This window comes from Leucoraja erinacea, chromosome 1 (assembly GCF_028641065.1).
Source record: "Leucoraja erinacea ecotype New England chromosome 1, Leri_hhj_1, whole genome shotgun sequence".
In the NCBI taxonomy this organism is placed as follows: Eukaryota; Metazoa; Chordata; class Chondrichthyes; order Rajiformes; family Rajidae; genus Leucoraja; species Leucoraja erinaceus.
Window position 1 is genome coordinate 94,899,754 of NC_073377.1, and position 19,979 is coordinate 94,919,732.

At 44.6% G+C, this 19,979-nt stretch overlaps 1 protein-coding gene across 8 annotated transcripts in view; it reads right to left on the minus strand.

The window, feature by feature from the left end:
* The window catches only part of sec31a (SEC31 homolog A, COPII coat complex component), a 95,660-nt gene that overhangs the window by 59,315 nt on the left and 16,366 nt on the right, over positions 1–19,979 (minus strand). For all 8 annotated transcript variants that reach the window (XM_055639344.1, XM_055639354.1, XM_055639363.1 and 5 more), the window contains exons 5-13: positions 18,171–18,266; positions 13,442–13,582; positions 10,798–10,940; positions 9,696–9,795; positions 8,163–8,324; positions 6,870–7,022; positions 6,026–6,259; positions 1,123–1,197; positions 872–925 (exon numbers count right to left, since the gene is read on the minus strand). In XM_055639344.1, coding sequence (XP_055495319.1) covers positions 872–925; positions 1,123–1,197; positions 6,026–6,259; positions 6,870–7,022; positions 8,163–8,324; positions 9,696–9,795; positions 10,798–10,940; positions 13,442–13,582; positions 18,171–18,266 — 1,158 coding nt within the window. The remainder of the gene's footprint in view (positions 1–871; positions 926–1,122; positions 1,198–6,025; positions 6,260–6,869; positions 7,023–8,162; positions 8,325–9,695; positions 9,796–10,797; positions 10,941–13,441; positions 13,583–18,170; positions 18,267–19,979) is intronic.

Genomic DNA, 19,979 nt, shown 5'->3' on the forward strand with positions numbered 1-19,979 from the left:
TGGGAGTGGATGCAAAAGTTGGATAACATAGAACTAGTGTGCATGGATGATCGATGGTCAGCGTGGACTCGGTGAACAGAACTGCCTGAAACAGCATGTAGCCAAGCTCACTGCACATCCCAGCTTGAATCAGTTCCTGCTCACTCCATACCATGTCCTGTATCCAATCCATCCTCTCCTTGTTCTGACGTCTTATGCACCCCCTTCCCTTTGGTCACCACTTGGAAGCATGTCTTCACAGCCTTTTGATCCAAGAGACCAGAAATTTCATACGATTTAACGTTTAAAAAACTACCTCTTCCAATATGCTTTTAATCGCCTGGTCTGATGTCTCCCGCTTTGGCTCCATTATCATTTGTTGAGTACCAGTGCAGTATTTTTGGGAGATGTTGATTTAGCTGCTCATTGAGCAACCTACCCAACGTACTCTCTATTGAGGCCAATGCCGAGGGATATCAGCAGGGTATAGAACTAGTGACTGAGCTGATATCATCTATTGCATGCCCCGACCAAAGTCTCAAGCTTCACCCACTAACTAAGAACACTCAGAGTGGCGTTGAGTGAAAACGTTCAAGAGGAATGTCTGCGTGAGAAAGTTGTTAATGAAGAGGAAAGACCACTACACCTTTAAAGGGAAGAGTAGATAATAATTCAAGCAGAGGAAAGTGCCATCAGCAGGAAGAGGACAGGGACATTAATTTTATTTTTTTCACGATGTGCTGACATGGTTATGCTGGACTGCAGGATCTCTTAAATGTAAATTGGAAACAAGCTGGGAATGTGCGTTGTTTTTAGGACATTTATTCTTCTCGTATCACAGCCTGCAGGAGCAGAGACTTGTACTGTTTCCTCTGCTTTATACAATCTGTACCTGGTCTGCTGGAAGCTCAATCTTGTCTGCATCACTTTGTAGCACCGTTGCAATCTGGAGCAAAAAAACACATCAAGATTAAATGGTGCCATTGCAAGAGAAACATGTTCAGTTAAACTAGCAGTCATCACCCGACTTTCCAAGTACATGTTAGCAATTAATCTTTTCACCAATAGACCAGCGATTCCGAAAATTATCCTCTGGTCTGCCTTTTTAACCTCACTGATATCAGTAATAAATTTTCCTCCTACCTTCTCCGTAAGTTCTTCTTGCTTGTATCCTAGAAGCTCCAAGTACTTATTGCGATGATCCTTCTCAAAGTTAACCTGCACAAAAGACCGAGAAATCAGCGTGTGTGACCCTGTGTCATAATTTAGTGCGTTCAAATTTATTGTCACATGCACCAATTAAGGTACAGTGATATTTGAGTTACCATACAGCCATACAAGTAAAAAGAAGACAATACACCATAGAGTTTAACATAAACATCCATCACAGTGGAATCAGCATTCCTTACTGTGAAAAAGACCACCAAGGGCAATGGCTGCCCTGCCGGCAGTCTGTGCGTTTTTTCATTCTTTTTGTTATTTTTTAGTGTGTTAAAAGTTTGTTTTATTGTTCTTCGGTTTGTTTTATGTGGGGGGAGGGGTTGGGGGGGGGAAAACTTTTTTTTCAAGTTCTTACCTTCCCAGAGATGTGATTAATTTCCGGATCACATTCTCCGGATGTTTCGCTGGAACTGGAAGCCTCCTCGACCTGTCGTGAGCCCCACCGCAGGGCGTGGACTTAACATCGGAGCTGATCCCTTGCCTGGGATCGCTCCCACCCCGGACTTACCATCAAGGGCTCGCAGTCTTAGGAGAGGCCGAGTCTGGAGCACCAACAGCGCGGAAGGTTCACCAGCCCCGAAGCGAGGTTCGATCGCCCGGCGCGGGGGAACTTACATCCCCCCCAATGCGGGAGCTTGATCGCCTCAACGCAGAGGGGGCGAACGCCACCGGCTACGGGAGTCAAGACCGTCCCGTCAACGGGGGCTCGAGGCCCACGACCGAGGAAGAACAAAAGGAAGAGACTTGAACTTTATTTCGCCTTCCATCACAGTGAGGAATGTGTAGGAGTCACTGTGGTGGATGTTCATGTTAAAATGTGTTTTTGGGTGATCTGTTGCTTTTTATTGTATGACTGACCTGGCCAATGAAATTCCTCGTATGTTGCAAAACATACTTGGCGAATAAAGTGTGATTCTGATTCTGATGGAAGGCGATAAAGTTCAGTCAATCTTCCTCCTTTGTTCCCCCGTGGTCGGGGCCTTGAACCGTCTGCAGTCACCGCTACGGACAGCGCAATGTACAAGCCCTCTCGTCGGGATGATCGAAACTCCGACGTCGGGACAGATCAGAACACGCTCCAAGGATTGGAGTCCCCGAATCGGCCGCTTCTTCCCGGAGACCGTGGCTTCACGATGTTAAAAACCAGCAGTCGGAGCACTTCTTCTGGCGATCCCCAGCAAGGGATCCCAGGCTCTGCGATGGTCAGTTCACACCGCGCCTGCCGCTGAAGCTCTGGACCGGTCTCCGGTCTGGAACGGCCGCACCAAACCAGTTGTTAGGCCGCGAGTGGGGCGAAGATGCGACAAGGAGAAAAGTCACATCTCCGTCGAGGTAAGTGACTGAAAATGGTTTCCCCCTAATCCCCCCCCCCACATCAAAACATTAAAACATACATTTGGACGCTCCTAAAAATAACAAAAAAAGGCGAAAGGCCAGATGGGCTGCTGGCGAGGCTGCCACTTGCCGCGTCACCAGATGACATAGGATTAAGAATCAGGTTAGCTTATTGTCATATACACCTGGTCATATGAAGCTCACAGAGTAAGGCAAAAGCCGACAGAAATACATCACAGAGTGCAAAACAGCTGAATGGTGCAAGGCTGCAGTGCAATGTGAACCAAGGTTCTCAGCCAACCCTGCTAACCGTGTTGTGTTATGCAATACAATTTAGCCAGAAAATGTCACATAATGAAGATGAAAAGACTGTACATAGTGGATTCAACACAGAAAACAATCTGCAAATGATGGAGAGAAAACAGAAAGTAAAGGAAGCAAAGAGTGGGTAAGAAAGGGAGAGAGAGCAAGGGAGGGCAGGAAGCAGGGAAATTGGGACTGAGAGAATAAAGGATAAGGGAGGGGTGACCAAGGGTGAATCTGAATACTGTGGCTACGGTTAGTGGCTATTTCCACAATGGATTCTGTTTAAGAAGGAACTGCAGATGCTGGAAAATCGAAGGTACACAAAAAAGCTGGAGAAATTCAGCGGGTGCAGCAGCATCTATGGAGCGAAGGAAATCGGCAACGTTTTGGGCCGAAACCCTTCTATTGCATCCGCTGCTCTAGATGTCAGCAGATCTATATCGGTGAGACCAAGCGGAGGTTGGGCGATCGTTTCGTCGAACACCTCCGCTCGGTACGCAATAACCAACATGACCTCCCGGTGGCTCACCACTTCAACTCCCCCTCCCACTCCTTTTCCGACCTCTCTGTCCTGGGTCTCCTCCATGGCCAGAGCGAGCAACACCGGAAATTGGAGGAACAGCACCTCATATTCCGCTTGGGGAGTCTGCATCCTGCGGGCATGAACATTGAATTCTCCCAGTTTTGTTAGTCCTTGCTGTCCTCCTCCCCTTCCTCAGCCCTCCTGCTGTCTCCTCCTTTTTCCTTTCTTCTCCCCTCCCCCCCCCACTCCCAATCAGCCTGAAGAAGGGTTTTGGCCCGAAACGTTGCATATTTCCTTCGCTCCATAGATGCTGCTGCACCCGCTGAGTTTCTCTGGCGTTTTTGTGTATCCACAATGGATTCTGTTGGGCAGAAAATCTGAGGATGTGTTTGTGAGTGGACCTGTGTTTACATTGGCTTAAATAGTGCACCTGATCCAACATTTCATGTTTTATTAGTGTAAAGCCTGAGCAAGCATTCAAACTTCATTGAGGAGTTTTGCGAAAGCTGAGTGGTCAAAACGTCAGTGTCTACACAAGGATCCACATCACACGATCCCAGGTGTGACCCCTGGTTTGTACTGAGTGAGTCAATCTCATGGTGGATGGTGGTCGTCAGTCACACAGTTATGATTACCCTCTGCCCTGCTCAGTAGAGCAATGAGCAAATGGGCAGCACTCCTGTCCTTTACCGGCTAACAATAATTGATGGAGTAGGGTGATGTTTCAACACTGGACAAGATTAGGATCAGGTTCTGTGGCAGCGCTTGTGCTGTTGAACAGCCTGCTGATAGTGAATGTACGGCCTCACACTGAGTGGGGGAGGGAGGAAATAACTACTAATGGTGGAGCAGTGATCTCACAAAAAGGCAATGGATTTTCAACACAATAAAACAATCAAAGAAAACAGTGGCAGAGAGAAAGAAGATCTTGCCACCCAATGCAGTTCAAATGAAATGAGACATAAAGTATTCTGTGCACGCCTCTGTTACCAGAGTTACCACACGGGCTTGGAGCCATGCAGTATCCACGGGGAAGGAATGGAATGTAGTTTAAACCTGATAGATTACAATGAATCAAAGCCGATGACTTTCCATTTACTTGCCCCATTGTACCAGAAGACCACATCCTAGACCCCCTGGGTCTATTATTGTTATGTTTAACAACGTTTTTGCATTTTATCCAGGTAAATTTTCTATCTAAGACATCTATGCACGACCATGCAGCTACAGGAAAGGTACGGATAAGAACAGTGCAAGGGCTGCAACAAAGTACACATGGAGATTCATTCTTATCATTTTCAGACAACCCCGGGATTTTGAGATCAATAATGGCAACTCTCGTATCTCTTGGATGTGGAAGAAAAACTGACTCTTGCTCACATTGATTCATCAACCACAGCTGGTACTGCAGAGTGCCAACAAGCCAAGTTTAATCCTGCGCAGGGATTCTGCCCCTCTACATTGGGGACCTGGGGTGGAGGGTATTGCACCGAGGTGTTCCCTGCAACCTGTTTCTCTCGCGGTTCACAGACTCGCCAGCCGCCTGCCACTTTTGCGGGCTGGAAGAGTCTGTGTACCACGTGTACATGGAGTGCGTGAGGCTGCAGCCACTGTTTGAATATCTAAAGGGGCTGCTCCTTGCCTTCTGGCTGCATTTTTCACCCACCATCCTCATCTTTGGACACCCTGTGCGTAGGGGAGAGGGTAGGGCTGAAGATGTCCTGGTTGGGTTGCTCCTGGGCCTGGCCAAGCTGGCCATCCGCGAGTCACGGCGCCAGGCGGCGGAGGGCTCTACCCGGGCCAGCTGCCTGCCCCTTTTCCGGGGTTACGTCCGTGCCCGGGTGGGATTAGAAAGGGAATACGCCCTGTCTGTGGGCACCCTGAGGGAGTTCCGGGACCGCTGGGCTCCGCAGGGTGTTGAATGTATCCTCAATAAGGATTGTATCATAATTGTATAATAGTTTAGTATGGATATATGTTTGTATTGTATTTATGGTGGTGGGTTCTGGCTTGTTTTATTGAAGTGTAAATATTATTTTTTAATAATTGAATAAATTTTTTGATTAAAAAAAAAAAAAAAAAAAAAAAAAAAGTTTAATCCTGACCTCAGATGCTCTCTGTGTGGAGTTTGCATATTTTCCCTGTGACCCCTGTGATCCTCTGATTTTCCCCAAAACGTATTGGTTGATAGGTTAATTAGTCACTATAAATTGCCTCATGTTATGTACACGAGTGGTAGTATCTGAAAGCTAGGGCAGCGGAATGATTGAAAGTGAGAAGCGTAAGGTGTGTTAGGGTAGAATTAATGTGAAAATAATATGGAATAACTTTTGCGACGTAGACTCAGAGAACTAGAGAACTTATATCGCTCATAGAACCTATGCCGCCTGGAGGATGCCCATTCAGTTATGGTATACAAACTCCACACAGATAGCCCCAGAGTTGAAGCTGGGTCTTCTTTGACTTGAGGCATTCAAAGAGGCATTGCACGACTTTCAGATTCTACAAAAATAAATTCAGGGAAACTTGGAACAGGCTGCAAAGTCGGAAACTTAAAATATGTGCCTTTAGTAACTTTATCCACAAGTTCACAAATATACGTTAAGAGATCAAAAGCAAGTTGTTACGAGTTCCAACAATTCTTCCTTTGTTTGTTCTCACCTTTAAGAACCCCCAAACATTTCTCTCAAAGTCGGTCTGAGCAGCGTTAATTTTTGATTGACAATACTCCACAAAGCTCCCTGAATGGATGGTATTCTGCAGCTCGTTGGAACGGTTCAGAAGCTCGGACTCGGTGACGACCTGACTGACGAACACCTGGAACGGGGCTTCTTGCTGCTGCTGGGCCTGTGCCTGAGGCTTCAGGTTCTGAAACGTCACCAGCTTTCCTCCAAACTTCAGCACCAACATTGGTGGGACATCAGGCAAGTATGCCACAGAGAGAAAAAGAAAAACAGGCCACTGGTTAGGTTCACTTTACAACATTGGCAAGTACATAAATTATAGGTCACATTAATCAACTTAAAACGGTCTGTCACAACATTAAATAAATCACTGCAAAAGTATGTGAAGGTGTGACACAATGCGGGATGTCAACTAAACTCACTCCGTCAATGGAGGGGTTATGGTCACGTTTTACCTCATAATAGAGAAGTGATTTGGGGGAAATTAAATAAAATGGAAGAATTGTGATGAATAAAATGATAAAGTTTAATTTAGTTTAGTTTAGTGATATGGCTTGGAAACAGGCCCTTCAGCCCACCAAGTCCACTCCAACCAGCGATCACCCGTACACTAGTTCCATCCTACACACTAGGGTCAATTTACAGAGGCCATTCATTCAGTCATTACTCAGTTATTCTGTTGGATAACAGGAGCTGGAGACTGGAGATGCATGGCCCAGCATCAAAAATCAAATCCAGGGAGTGGGGAGAACGCTGGAAAAGCTCAAGCATTTTCTAAATTATGTACCCTGTAGTAGATGACAAGAGTTTTCTGAACTTACAGCAAATGTAGCTCCCACGGGGCGGCGGATCCACTTGGGAGGCTTTTTCAGAGGCATCACGGCACTAGGCTGAGTGATTGCCTGAGGGAGATGCAAGGGAGGAAGAGCTTGTCCTGTACCGAATGGATCCAAGTTCCCAAAGGAGGAGGAAATCTACGGAGCAAGAGAGAGCATGAATGCACATTTGGAAATAAAGAGACATCACTTAAGAATTCAGATAGATGCTTACACCAAGGTCATTGCTATAACCTCTGTTGATCAAAAGGCTTCTATATTCTCACAGTGTCTACTGTGGCTCATCATCATAGTGATACAGTGTGGGAACAGGCCCTTCGGCCCAACTTGCCCATACAGGCCAACATGTCCCTCCTACACTCTCACCTGCCTGCGTTCGGTCCATATCCCTCCAAACCTACCCTATCCATGTACCTGTCCAACTGCTTCTTAAACTTTGGGATAGTCCCGATCTTAACTACCTCCTCTGGCAGCTTGTTCCTTACACCCACCACTCGTTGGGTGAAAAAGCCACCCCGCAGATTCCTATTACTTTTTTTTCCCCCTTCACCTTAAACTTATATCCTCTGATCCTCCAATTTTCTATCCATTCAGCTATCTCTCCTTGGATCCTATGCAATCTAAACCTCCAGAGCAACCTACCATGTGGCACCTCGTTGAATGCTTTGCTGATCATTTCCACATGTAAACAGATGACATTTAGGAAGAGTGAGGAGGGATGGATGAAATAAAGAGCTCAATCACTAGTTTTCACTTGTGGAATAATTCCATATTTCCCATCAAGAAAAATCCAGCCCATTATCTCATAACAATATTATTTTAAAATGCAATTATAAAAAATCACTAAACATCAGCACTGAGATGTAATCCATGACGACAGAAGCTGAGACCAGTTTACCCACATCTTCAGTCAGGGAATGATGTGCTGAGGGAAAATTCAAAAAGGGTATTTATGACAGCAAAAATAAGTCCCCTGTAAACTTCAAGGTAGATCTTCCAGTATTCAATCGGAATACCTTTGTAGAGCAAAATATATATACTGTGAATTTAAAACTCAACACAGCATGGTGCTTGCTAGATGACTAAATCTAACCATTGCATGATATTGTAAGAAAATTGATGGGCTGCTGTTAAAAACCCTTCAGCTTCAGTGGGGGTTACTGAATTCTGAATTTCAATTCTGCTGATGCAGCATATATATACCCTGATGAAAGAACAGTGACCAAACCCACACTAAATGAAATATAATGCAGCTGGCTTTGCAAGATATTCACTTACATTATCAACCTGCTGCTGCCTTTGCGCATCGAGATTTCCGCCCATGAGGGAGTAGATGCTGATGTGACCATCAAAAGCAGCTGCAGAGAGGACAGCTGGATTCCTGGGACACCACTGGATATCAAAACACCACTGGGTAGCTGTAGGTAGCTCATACACAACCTGGTCACAGTCAAGAACAAGAAAAAACAAGAGTAAACCACAGGATAGATTGTAATACATTGTTGGAATTCCAAAACATGGTAGTCTTTTGATTTACGATTTCACCATTCAATACAAAACCAGAAAATAACATGCAGACAAGTGGCCTCAACAATGCCTGTTCATCTGCAACATTGGCTTTATGGATAAGTGTGCACAAAGGTGAAAGATTGCTACCTGTCACCGTTTGTGAGTCAGAACTATCCCCCTGCACAGAAATTGTATTGTATTCGCATTGTATTGTATTCAAATTTATTGTCATTGTCTCAATTTGAGACAACGAAATGAATTTCCCTTACAGGCAGTATCATAAAAAAATCACAAAGAAATAATAAAAATAAATAATAAATAAATAATAAAACATATTAAAAATAAAATTGAAATTGAATTAAAAATGTAAAAAAAGCACAAATACAGAAGTCCACGACACAACATAACATAAATGGCACCAAGGTGAGGATGGCACCATAGTCCAGCCAGCCTCCCCTCCGTGTTCATCCGTGGTCGGGGCCTTCCGAGCACCCGCAGTCGCCGCCCCGGTTGGCCCGATGTTCAGGCCCTCACGCCGGGCTGGTGGAACGCCGACGCCGAACCCCGACGGTGAGCATCCTCCTCCTCAGCGGCCCGGACCTTCTGATCAGCCGCCTCCCGCTGCCGGAGTCTGCAGCTCCCGATTCCACAGGCCGAGCTGGGCAGAGTCACAGGACCCCGCGCTGTCCATCAGCGCCGCCCGCGTTGGGAGCTCCGCAAACCGCAGCTCCAGGATGTCGGTGCAGCAGGTCCAGCACTCCGGGCTCCAGACGGCGACCCCCGGTAAGGCATCGCCAGCCCCGCGATGTTTCTACGCTGTCCCGCCGCTGCTGGAGCTCCGGTCGATCCCGGCAGGAAAGGCCGCGCCAATCCAGGTAGGTAGGCCGCTGTGGGGGGAGGGGGGGGGGGGCGAGGACGCGACTCGAATAATAGTCGCGTCCTCACCAGGAAGCGGCTGAAGGACGGTATCCCCCGCACCGTGCCCTCTTCCCCCACATAAAAACACCAAAAAAACACAAAGAAATACACTTTTACATAACTAAATAAACAAAAAAAACAAAAAGATACCGGGCTGTAGGTGGAGGCTGCTGGCACCAGCGCCACCGGAAGTACAATACTTCCAAATACAGAAATGTGGATTCTGCATCTATTTGAAATCAGTTGATGATCACTTTCTGTATTTGGTTTGGGACATTTTATGAACATCAGTAAAATCTAATCACCCATGTATAACATTCTTTCTGACCCACACACAGTGACCAACAAGACTCAGCTAGTGCCCGTGTTTCCCCATTGAACTACCTCTGCAGTGTTGGGGTTCCAGCAAAGCATGCGGTTATCCTTGCCACAACTCAGAAGCAGCTCTGGGTCCGCCAGGCTCCAGGCAATGGCTAAAATCCCTCTGCAAAACACAGTTAGTTCATCACATTAACAAGACTCAAACGCTGCTCTTTAAATTTGAAAGAAAGCATCAGAATTTGAAGTTACGTTGTGCAGTTTTTCCCCTGGGTTTTCTTCTCTCATTCAAATGTAGACTTGTGTCAGAGTTAGTTATCTTCCTGTAGCTCAGCCCAAACAGCCCTCACATGCATAATATTCCATCCAAAATACTCAATTGATTCTCACAGAACCGCACTGAAAATGCTGGCATGGTTCAGGATCAGCCGAATTAGGCCATTTGGTTCATCAAGTCTACTCCGCCATTTAATCATGGCTGATCTATCTTTCCTTCTCAACCCCAATCCCCTGCCTTCTCCCCATAACCCCCAACACCCTTACTAATCAGGAATCTATCAATCTCCACCTTAAAAATACCCAATGACTTGGTCTCCACAGCTATCTGTTGCAGTGTTGAATTCCATAGATTCACCACCCTCTGATTAAATAAATTCCTCCTCATCTACTTTCTAAAGGCATGTCCCTTTTATTTTGGCGGCTATGCCCTGTGGCCCTAGATCTTCCCAATAGTGGAAACATCCTCTCCACATCCACTCTATACAGGCCTTTTAATATTAGATAAGTTTCAATGATATCCCACCTTATCCTTCTAAACTCCAGCTAGTACTGACCAAGTGCCGTCAAACGCTCATCATACGTTAACTCAATCATCCTCGGGATAATTCTGGATGCCAGCACATCCTTCCTCAGATATGGGCCCCAAAATATCTTATTAATGTAGGATTATATGTGGGTTGGTTGATGTTTGAAATGGACTCAATGGGCTGCAACCCCTTTCGGTCAGTGCAGTACCTTTCTATAATTCCTTTTCTGCCAAATATTTAACCATTAAGATTCAGGAAAGATTTGCTAAATAATTATCAGAAAAAAATGATGTGTTAAGTAAATCAAGATATAAAAGCCACCAACCCAGCGGTGTAGCCGTTCAGCTCGGCATGAACTCTACCTTGTGTGGCTTTCCAGCGTTCGCAGGGGAGACGTTGCGAACCGGAGGTCCCACATCTGGATCACCGGCATTCGGTCATCCTCGGAGGCCACGGCCATCTGCGTGGCAATGTCGGGGTGCCAAGCCAGGCCCGAGCAGTGCATCTACCAATGGGCACAAAGCAGTCACATAGGATGGCACGAGGCACCAGCACCACACCACAGCACAGCGTAAGGATATCCGTACGGATTAGTGGGGGGAAGGCAGGACAATGGAGTTAGAAGGGAGAGATAGATCCGCCACGATTGAATGGTGGAGTAGACTTGATGGGCTTAATTCTACTCCTATCACTTATGATATTGATAACTGACATCATCACCAGATGACCAATCTGGTGGGGAAGGGGAGGGGCGTGGGCATGGAAGGTGGAGAAATAAGGACAGGCCATGGACCGAGAGGTACAGGCAGGGGAGAGAGGTCAGCAGAAGAAGGAAGAGGAGTGGAGGGGGGTTGGGGTTGGGGTTCGGGTAGGGACTGGAGGGGGTTGAGGGGGTGTAGGAGTGTGAAGGAGAGGGTGGGAAAGATGGAGGTTGAGAGAACCAAGTGCAAGCCAGGGAGAGAAGTCAAGGCAGCCAAGAGGGCAGGTTAGGAATGAAAGGAGGGCTGGAAGGGAGGGGGAAGAATGATGCAAGAAGTGAGAGGTCAACAAGAATGAGCAGTGAAACGATGGGGAAATGTAGGAAGGTAAAAAGGGGATGTCGGGGCAAGGTAGATACTATTTATGACCACAATTCCTCCACAAACCCAACAGAATTGTCGAGCATTGACATTTCCATTCACTTTCACACCATCCACCTAAAAAGGAGGGATGTGAAAGGCAGAGAACTGGAAAAAGGCGGGAGAGGGAGAGTCACCAGCAAATAACATTAGGCTCAGTTTAAGAGGATGATCAAACTTCTTTGTCCCCATGCAAATTGTCATCACTATAGTCTGTAGTCTCTGATTTCTGACAATAACATCCACTGCCTTTGGATAACGCCTTATAAAGAGGGAGCCGAGTGCACGCCTCTCCTGTCAGTATATAGAGCCTCAGCCTCTGATCAATCTCCTCACGGCAACACATGTCAAGCTACCTTACGCTCCCACGCTGCATGACAGGATAGTCTGAATTATACGGTCTCCTGGAGTGCTTGTGAGAGTTGTTTACATTTGTCAACATCTCTTCAAAAAATGTTTTTAAATGCTATATTTAGATTAGACACAAAGTGCTGGAGTAACTCAGCGGGTCAGGCAGGAGATCTCTGAGGCAGGAGATCTCTGGCGATGAAGGATAGGTGAGGATTTGGGTCAGGACCCTTCCTCAGACTGAAAGTAAGGGAAGGGGGGCGGGAGATTGGTAGACCAGGACAAATCATGACTCGTGCAGGGTAGTTCCCTGGTAGACCAGTTGTTGGCTTGGGAAGGTGTTGGCTTGGGAAGTTGTGATGTCAAGAGGGATACATTGTTGCAAACTGTGGAACTGCTTAACCGGCTTTTAGTGAAAGAAGAAGGCAAAGGGGGAGGGGAATGTGTTAGTATAAGAAATTAGAGAATTCAACGTTCATACCACTGGATTGTAAGGTACCCAAGCGGAATACGAGGTGCTGTTCCTCCAATTTGTGTGTGGCCTCACTCTGACAATAGAGGAGGCCCAGGACAGAAAGGTCAGTGTGGGAATGGGAGCTAAAATGGTTAGCAAATGTGAGCTCATTAGGCTGTCATGTTGTGATTTATCTGGTTAAAGGATACAGAAGCACCCTATCCAGAGTGAGTGTGCAGCTTTGATCTTTTTTATCCAAGGAGGGAGCATGAAGAAGGTTTGCAAGACCAATCCAATAAACACAACGGCTGCAAATCCATCAGCTCAGACATGTGGAAGAATTCCAGCCAATGTCACCAGAAAATTACTTGGAGCTGCCGGCATATTATGTAACCAAGGGCTGACGGGCTAACGGGCTGACTTTCCATGTCATCTGCATGGTTCACCAATCATGTAGGTTAGACAATTATACTCGTGTCAATGTTAGCCCTCACACTTCCTGGGCTTGTTAATGACACTGAAGCACCACATGGGGAGTGGAAAGTAACTACAATATACTCTTGCCAGAGATGGGGGGGGGGGGGGGGGGGGGGAATCACACATTACTCAAATCTGCTGATCCCAGCAGGTAGGGATTGAGATTGGATTCTAAAGTCCGATTTCAACCCACAGCATAACTCAAGAGGTATTTGAGTCATTAGATTTGTGCCCAAACATAATAACGGATTAAGCTTTGGTGCAGATTGCCAGAAATAGTGCATTTTGTTTGAGACAACATTTTAGGAGTCCACCAATCCAATGCCTGTTTTAATTTACCTGTGGCGAGTGGCATGGCAACAGTAGCAGTGCTTGCTGTACACACAGCACATTGCACAGGCATTGGCCATTCACATGGGAAAGCAACAGAGAAATATTCCACCCTGTCCCTGTGAACAGTCATAGGAGAGGTGCCGTTGGATTTAATCACCATTCCCGTTGGGTAGCACCAACACAGCACTCTTAAATGCCTTTAATATTCTTTGCCACAATTAAACAGCGAGACAGACTGACCCAGATTGCACTGGTTTCCCCCGGAGACCCACTTACTCGGTTGGTGTGGTCGCTGACTTTCAATATCGGTTCATTCTTCCTCAGGTCCCAAACAACAGCGCGGCCACTCGGGTTGGCCGAGGCCAGGATATGCTGAACCTGCCTGTTCCAGGCAACACAACTGACGTCCTCTGATGGCTGAGAGAAAAATGATGGAGAATCTAAAATGCATGATTCATATGCCTGCTGGAAATTCAACATCTCTGTCCAGCAACGAATTCTGCAATAATTTGTTAATCATTGAATGCATTTCAGTGAATAAAATGGTACATCATCGCAGTTCACCAGCACCACAAAGGCGTACTCCACACATTCCTTCTCTCCAGAGATGCTGCCTCACCCGCTGAGTTACTCCAGCATTTTGTGTCTACCTTCGATTTAAACCAGCATCTGCAGTTCTTTCTTACACATTTTGTCCACCCATTGGTGATGTGTTTGACTATTCAATAATGTTGGCAGCCACATCAGCGGGAGGTTGTGCTTTTGGAAATGGATTGTCTCCTAAACCTTTCTCACAAGTGTAAATGTTAATATTTTCAATTAGCAGAAAAGGCCACAGACCAAGTGGTGGAATGGGATTGGTATAGATAGATACCTGATGGCCGGCACAGTCACAGTGGACCAAAGGGACTGCTTTTCTGATCTACGATCGTTTAACTACAACCTGTAAACCCATTGTGAAGATGAAAGCCCACCTGTCCCCCCGGATCCTGACCAACTTTTACCGCTGTACCATAGAGAGTATCCTGACCACCTGCTTCACGGTATGGTACAGCAGCTGCACTGCTGCGGACAGGAAGGCACTACAACGGGTGGTGAAAACCGCGCAGCACATCATCGGTGCCCCGCTCCCTGCCATGGATGCCCTCCACCGAAAACGGTGTCTGAGACGGGCTGGGAAGATCATCAAAGACCCCTCACACCCCAACCATGGACTGTTTGCCCTCCTCCCATCAGGGAGGCGGTACAGGAGCCTCAGGTCACGTATTAGTAGGATGCGGAACAGCTTCTACAATAATACAATTACATTGCTGAACTCGGAGTCCCGCCGATAGATTTCTCCGGTCCCTCCGTCCCCATTGTTTAATTATTCTGTATTTTTTGATTATTCTGTATCTTCTCTCTTTCTATTTTTTTTTTTTTGTTTTAATTTCTTTATGCACAACTACTACGGACTGACGCAAAACTGCATTTCGTTGTACTCATACTTGTATTTGTGCGATGACATTAAAGTTGAATTGAATTGAATTGAATTGAATTGAATTGAATTGATTTTTAATGTACAAGGGGCAAGGAAAGGCGTATAGAGTCATGTCTTTACCAGCCACAGTGATAAAAAAGGCTAAACAGCCTACTTGTCGGATTCATCATCGTACAAGACAGGATGATGCAAACATGACATTTAATCAGCCAAATTAATTTAAAACAGAGATTGTGTGGGAATTAACACGTTGTCCTTTCCGAACGCCTGTCAAAATAGAAAGGCAAAATCTGTTCTTGGAATATTTAAAAACTGCAGAACTATGTGTGATTTTAGCTTGTCAATGAACAATGCTCTTGATTTCCTGAATTAAGGGCAACCATCTGAAGACTTACTGTCAGATCTAGACATAAACATTGACTAAACAAATATGAAAAGTGACAGTAGCTGATATAATAAAATAACATTTATGCAGCACATTTATCAAACAAAAACATCTCAGAGAAAGGACCTGACATGATTTTTTTTGGATGGTGTCAAGATATAATCAAAAGCTTAATAAGGAGATCTCTTTTAAGAAGTTGTTCTTCCTTCAGGCAAGCACATGTTTTGTGTACTGAGGCAAGCAAGAGAGTGGCGCCCCTGGAATGCAGAGCAGGATCACCCATTCCACATTACCTTCATTAACCCCATGAAAGCTCCTGATTCTGCCAATCCAAAGAACAGCAGAGCAACCTGTTCAGGAACTATACAGTGGATGGTGGGACCCTTAGGTGTGCTAAGAAACAGAGGGTCCTTGGTGTGTATGTTGAACAATCCCTGAAGATGGCAGCACAGGTGGATAAGGTGGTCAAAAATGGGAGATTTGGCTTTGTTAGCTGGGACGTAGACTATAAGAATAACAAGGTATAGTACCTCTATATAAGACGATAGTTAGGCCACGGATGGAGGACTATATGTACTTCTGGCTGCAATGCTATAGGATGGATGTGACTGCACAGTAGACAATGCAGAAGATATTTACTAGAATATTATAGTTGGCTATGCATATGGGTTTGTTTTCCTTAGAGGAGTAAAAATTACGTGTGACACAGATTGGGTAGACAGTTGGCAATGTCTCCCCTTAAAAGTGGTCTATGACTAGGGAGCATAAATTTAGGGTAAGAGGTAGAAGATTTATTGGAGATTTGAGGAAGACTTTGTTTCATCCAGCAGATGGTTAAAAGCTGGAACATTGCACAGGGGACGGTGGAGGCCAGAACTCTCACAACATTCAGCAGTGCTCAGGTGAACAACTGAAACACCACAGCAGAGAAAGCCACGGACCAAGTGGTGGGAAACGGGACTGGTATAGATAGTTACTTGATGGCTGGCACAGATACAGTGGACTGAAGGGCCTGCCTATCTGAATTACGATTGTGTAACTGTAACATAAATCCAAGGTAGACACAAATTGCTGGAGTAACTCAGCAGGATAGGCAGCATCTCCAGTCCCCTATGTGCATCTACCCGATCTATTCCTCTCATGGTTTTGTATACCTCCATAAGATATTGCCCTTATATTAATGGCATTCTTGGTGTTCATTAGCAAGCATCTATTTCTTTGCCATTCATAGTATTGGTATTTACAGTTAGCAAAAATCATAGAATGGACAGACATAAAGCAGTGTGGATCATCTTCAATGAGCAAGCGTAGCTCATAAGTTAGTCTCTAAATCTTCTGCATTAATCAGTGCAAACAATTTTTAGTTATGTAATCCTTCAGAATGTCGCCCTCAAATCTCTGCCTAGTTTTCTGTTTTCCATGGATCCAGCTTCTCCAATCCATCTGCATAACTAATAACATACCTCTGGAACCACTGCAATGGATTTTAATGACATGTTCTGTGTAATTTAGAGACATCGAAAAGCTACTGAAAATTAAAGTGCATCTTTGGCCAGCAGAATAATCTGGATCCTACTGCAAATGTACAGAAATGGATTGTCTGTTTTCTACAAAAGGCTTGGTCTGCACAGTTGTGCAAAATACTTCAAAATTCCAGCTTTAATTATTTATTGAATATTAATTAAACATGTGAAAAACTAATTTTCAGTCACAAAATGCAATTAAAGTCCATGAAACAGCAACAATAATTTAACTTTAATTAATAAATAAAGGAATTTAAATGTCTTAAACAAAATAATCTAATTGGGGAAGATTCCTTACATTTGTCAATTAAACAAAACCCCAGGCAGTTGTAAAAAAACCCTTCCTCCAATACTCTTCAATACAAAAGCAAAAGAACTAGATTAGCAATTATTGATGCACCGTAGAACGCATTGTAGGGTTGCATCACAACTTGGTTTGGGAATAGATCTGCCCAAGGAGTTGTGGATGTAGCGGAGTTGTAAATATAGCCGAGTACATCACAGACCAGACTCCACCATTGATTCCATCTACACTCAAGCTGCCTCAGAAAAGCAGCCAACGTAATCCAAGACTCGTTCCATCCCAGTCATTCCTTCTTCTCCCTGCTCCCGTCTAGCAGAAGGTACAGAAACCTGGAAGCGTGCACCACCAGAGTCAGGGGCAATTTCCTCCCCTCTTGTCAGGCTTCTTAACGGTTGTTCCATACACTACGGCACAGTCTGATTCAACTCTACCCCACTGAGGGGATTGGACTTTATCTATGGAACTGATGCTCTACAATGCTGAAAACTATATTCTGCACTATGCATCTTGTACTTCGCACTATTTGATGTACTTGAGTTTGACTTGAAAGTATTTATGTAAAAAATGGGTGCAAGTCTGCAATGAGTTAACTGATGAAACCATCTCAGAGCTTGGAAGGCGATATGGTGAATGAGGATGTAGAAGTGAATCATTCAGACATTCTCCTAATTCTATCCCATAAACTCTGCTGAGATCTGCAGCTTTGTTCTGTCAGCACTCATCTGCATGCTAACACAAATGAAGGCAGTGACATCCATTATAAGTGCAAGCTATTTTCAGACCTGGAGTTTGAAGTCAAATAAACCACAACATGCTCCTCGAGTTGAAAGGTAATCCATTCTAATTCATTTTTGTTCAAGATCCATTGCTTCTTGATAGCCAAAAGAACAAAATCATTTGTCAAATAAGCTCAAATTCAGTTAAAACATTTTGGCCAAAATTCTGCAAATTATTCAATAATTTAGTGTTATGGGGAGGGCATCCACAAACCTAGTTTCAAGCGTTACATTAATGCTGGGGAAGGAGAGATGTCCACAAAGACTACATTTAGATATTCAAGGGGACTGAAAAGCAGGCGAGATATACCACCATCTCAATGCCCACTATGACAGTGAAGCATAACAAAGTGAGTAAACTTTACAGGGATGCATTCATTCTACTCGAAATGATTAGGTAACATTGAAAAACATTGAGTGTCACCAGTGGATTATATTCATTTTCTGAGGGAGGAAATAATCTCCATGTCAATTTGTCAAACAACTAGTAAATGAATAGTTGGTCAAATACAAAGTAAAGTTTATGAATAAACAAACCTGCGATTTTGATCCTGGAGTCATCGGAGTTTCAAAATTGTTCAAATCCCAGATGTAGATCTCGGACTCATTGGCTCCCGAGGCAACAAGGTTATTCTAGTGAAAAGGAAAGAATAAAATGTTATTAAAAGTTCAGAAAAAGCAATCTCATAAACCTGAGGAAAAGTTAGACAGTCACAGTCGCCAACAATGCTTTAGGTTAAAACCATAAAATATTTGAATGATAGCAAGTCGATCAGTTAGGGAAAAAAAGATCAACATGTTCAGTTGGAAAGCTGAAGAACAGCATGTCCTAACTTTGCTGGAAGAAGTCCACCTTAGGAGCAAGGAAATGATCACCAGAAAATCAGAGCTTAAAGTAAGTTACAAAGAAAAACCTTCCCTGGCCCTGCACATATTCTTCAACACCAAACATTTTGTGCACATACAAAGATAAATAGCATAATTATGGCCTGGAGCAGCACCAAGATGTACTGCTCACAGGGCTATTAGAACCATCATTCTATTGAAAACTTGAATATGAACCTCAGGTTGAGTGCATGAGCTTCCTCCCACATCCCAAAGATGTATGGAGTGGTAGATTAAATGGCCACTGTAAATCGTAGCTAGTGTGTAAATGAGTGGTAGAAACTGGGGAGTTCATGAGAATAACAAATGGGATTTGTATAGCATTAAAGTAAATGGGTGGACAAAGGCCATCATGGACTGGCGGGCTGAAGGGCCTGTTTCCATACTATACCTCTCCATGTCTATTCTCTCTGCCGATGACAAATGTTCACTGAAATTAATGCACACGGCTGCAACCAAGTTTCCGTTAGGCACCGATGTAAAGCACAAATGAAACTGAAATTGAACACCAACAAGCCCATTATACCAATATGGTATCATTGTTCAGAAGTCTCAAGTCCCCCCCTCATCCATCTAAACTCTGGCGAGTACAGGAGTAGAGCCATCAAACATTCCTCATATGTTAACCCAAGCATCCCCAGGATCATTTGCATAAACCTCCTGTGGACCCTCTTCAATGCCAAAGATGCCGCTAAAGTTAAGCCATGTCCTGACACTTGATGCAGGTGTTGTTGCACTTAATCGATTAACACTGAACATGAGGGACATTCTTCACTTTCAGGAGAATAAAAAAACATACTCCTTCACCCCAGGTTTGTCTACATAAGACATAGGAGCAGAATTGAACCATATGGCCCATCGAGTCTAATCCACCATTCGATCACAGCTGACAATCTTTATCTCTCAACCCCATTCTCCTGCCTTCTCCCTGTAACCTTTGACACCCTTATTGATCAAGAACCTATCAATCTCTGCATTAGGAATACCCAATGCCTTGGCCTCCTCAGCCGCCCGTGGCAATGATTCCACAGGTTCATCATACTCTGATTAAAGAAATTCCTCATCATCTCCTTTCTAAAGGTACGTACTTTTATTCTGAGGCTGTGCCCTCTTGTCCTAGACTCTCTTACTACTGGAAACATCCTCTCCATAAACACTCTAACCAGGCCTTTCATTATTCGGTAAGTTTCAATTAGATCACCCCACCCCCCCATCCATCTAAACTCCGGCGAGTACAGTAGAGCCATCAAACATTCCTCATATGTTAACCCAAGCATCCCCAGGATCATTTGCATAAACCTCCTCTGGACCCTCTTCAATGCCAACACATTGTTCCTCAGAAATGGGGCACAAACTGCTCACAATTTTCCAAATGTGACCTCACCAGCATCTTATTAGGCCTCAGCATTCCATATTTTATTTTATGTTCTAGTACTCTTGAAATGAATGCTAACATTGCAT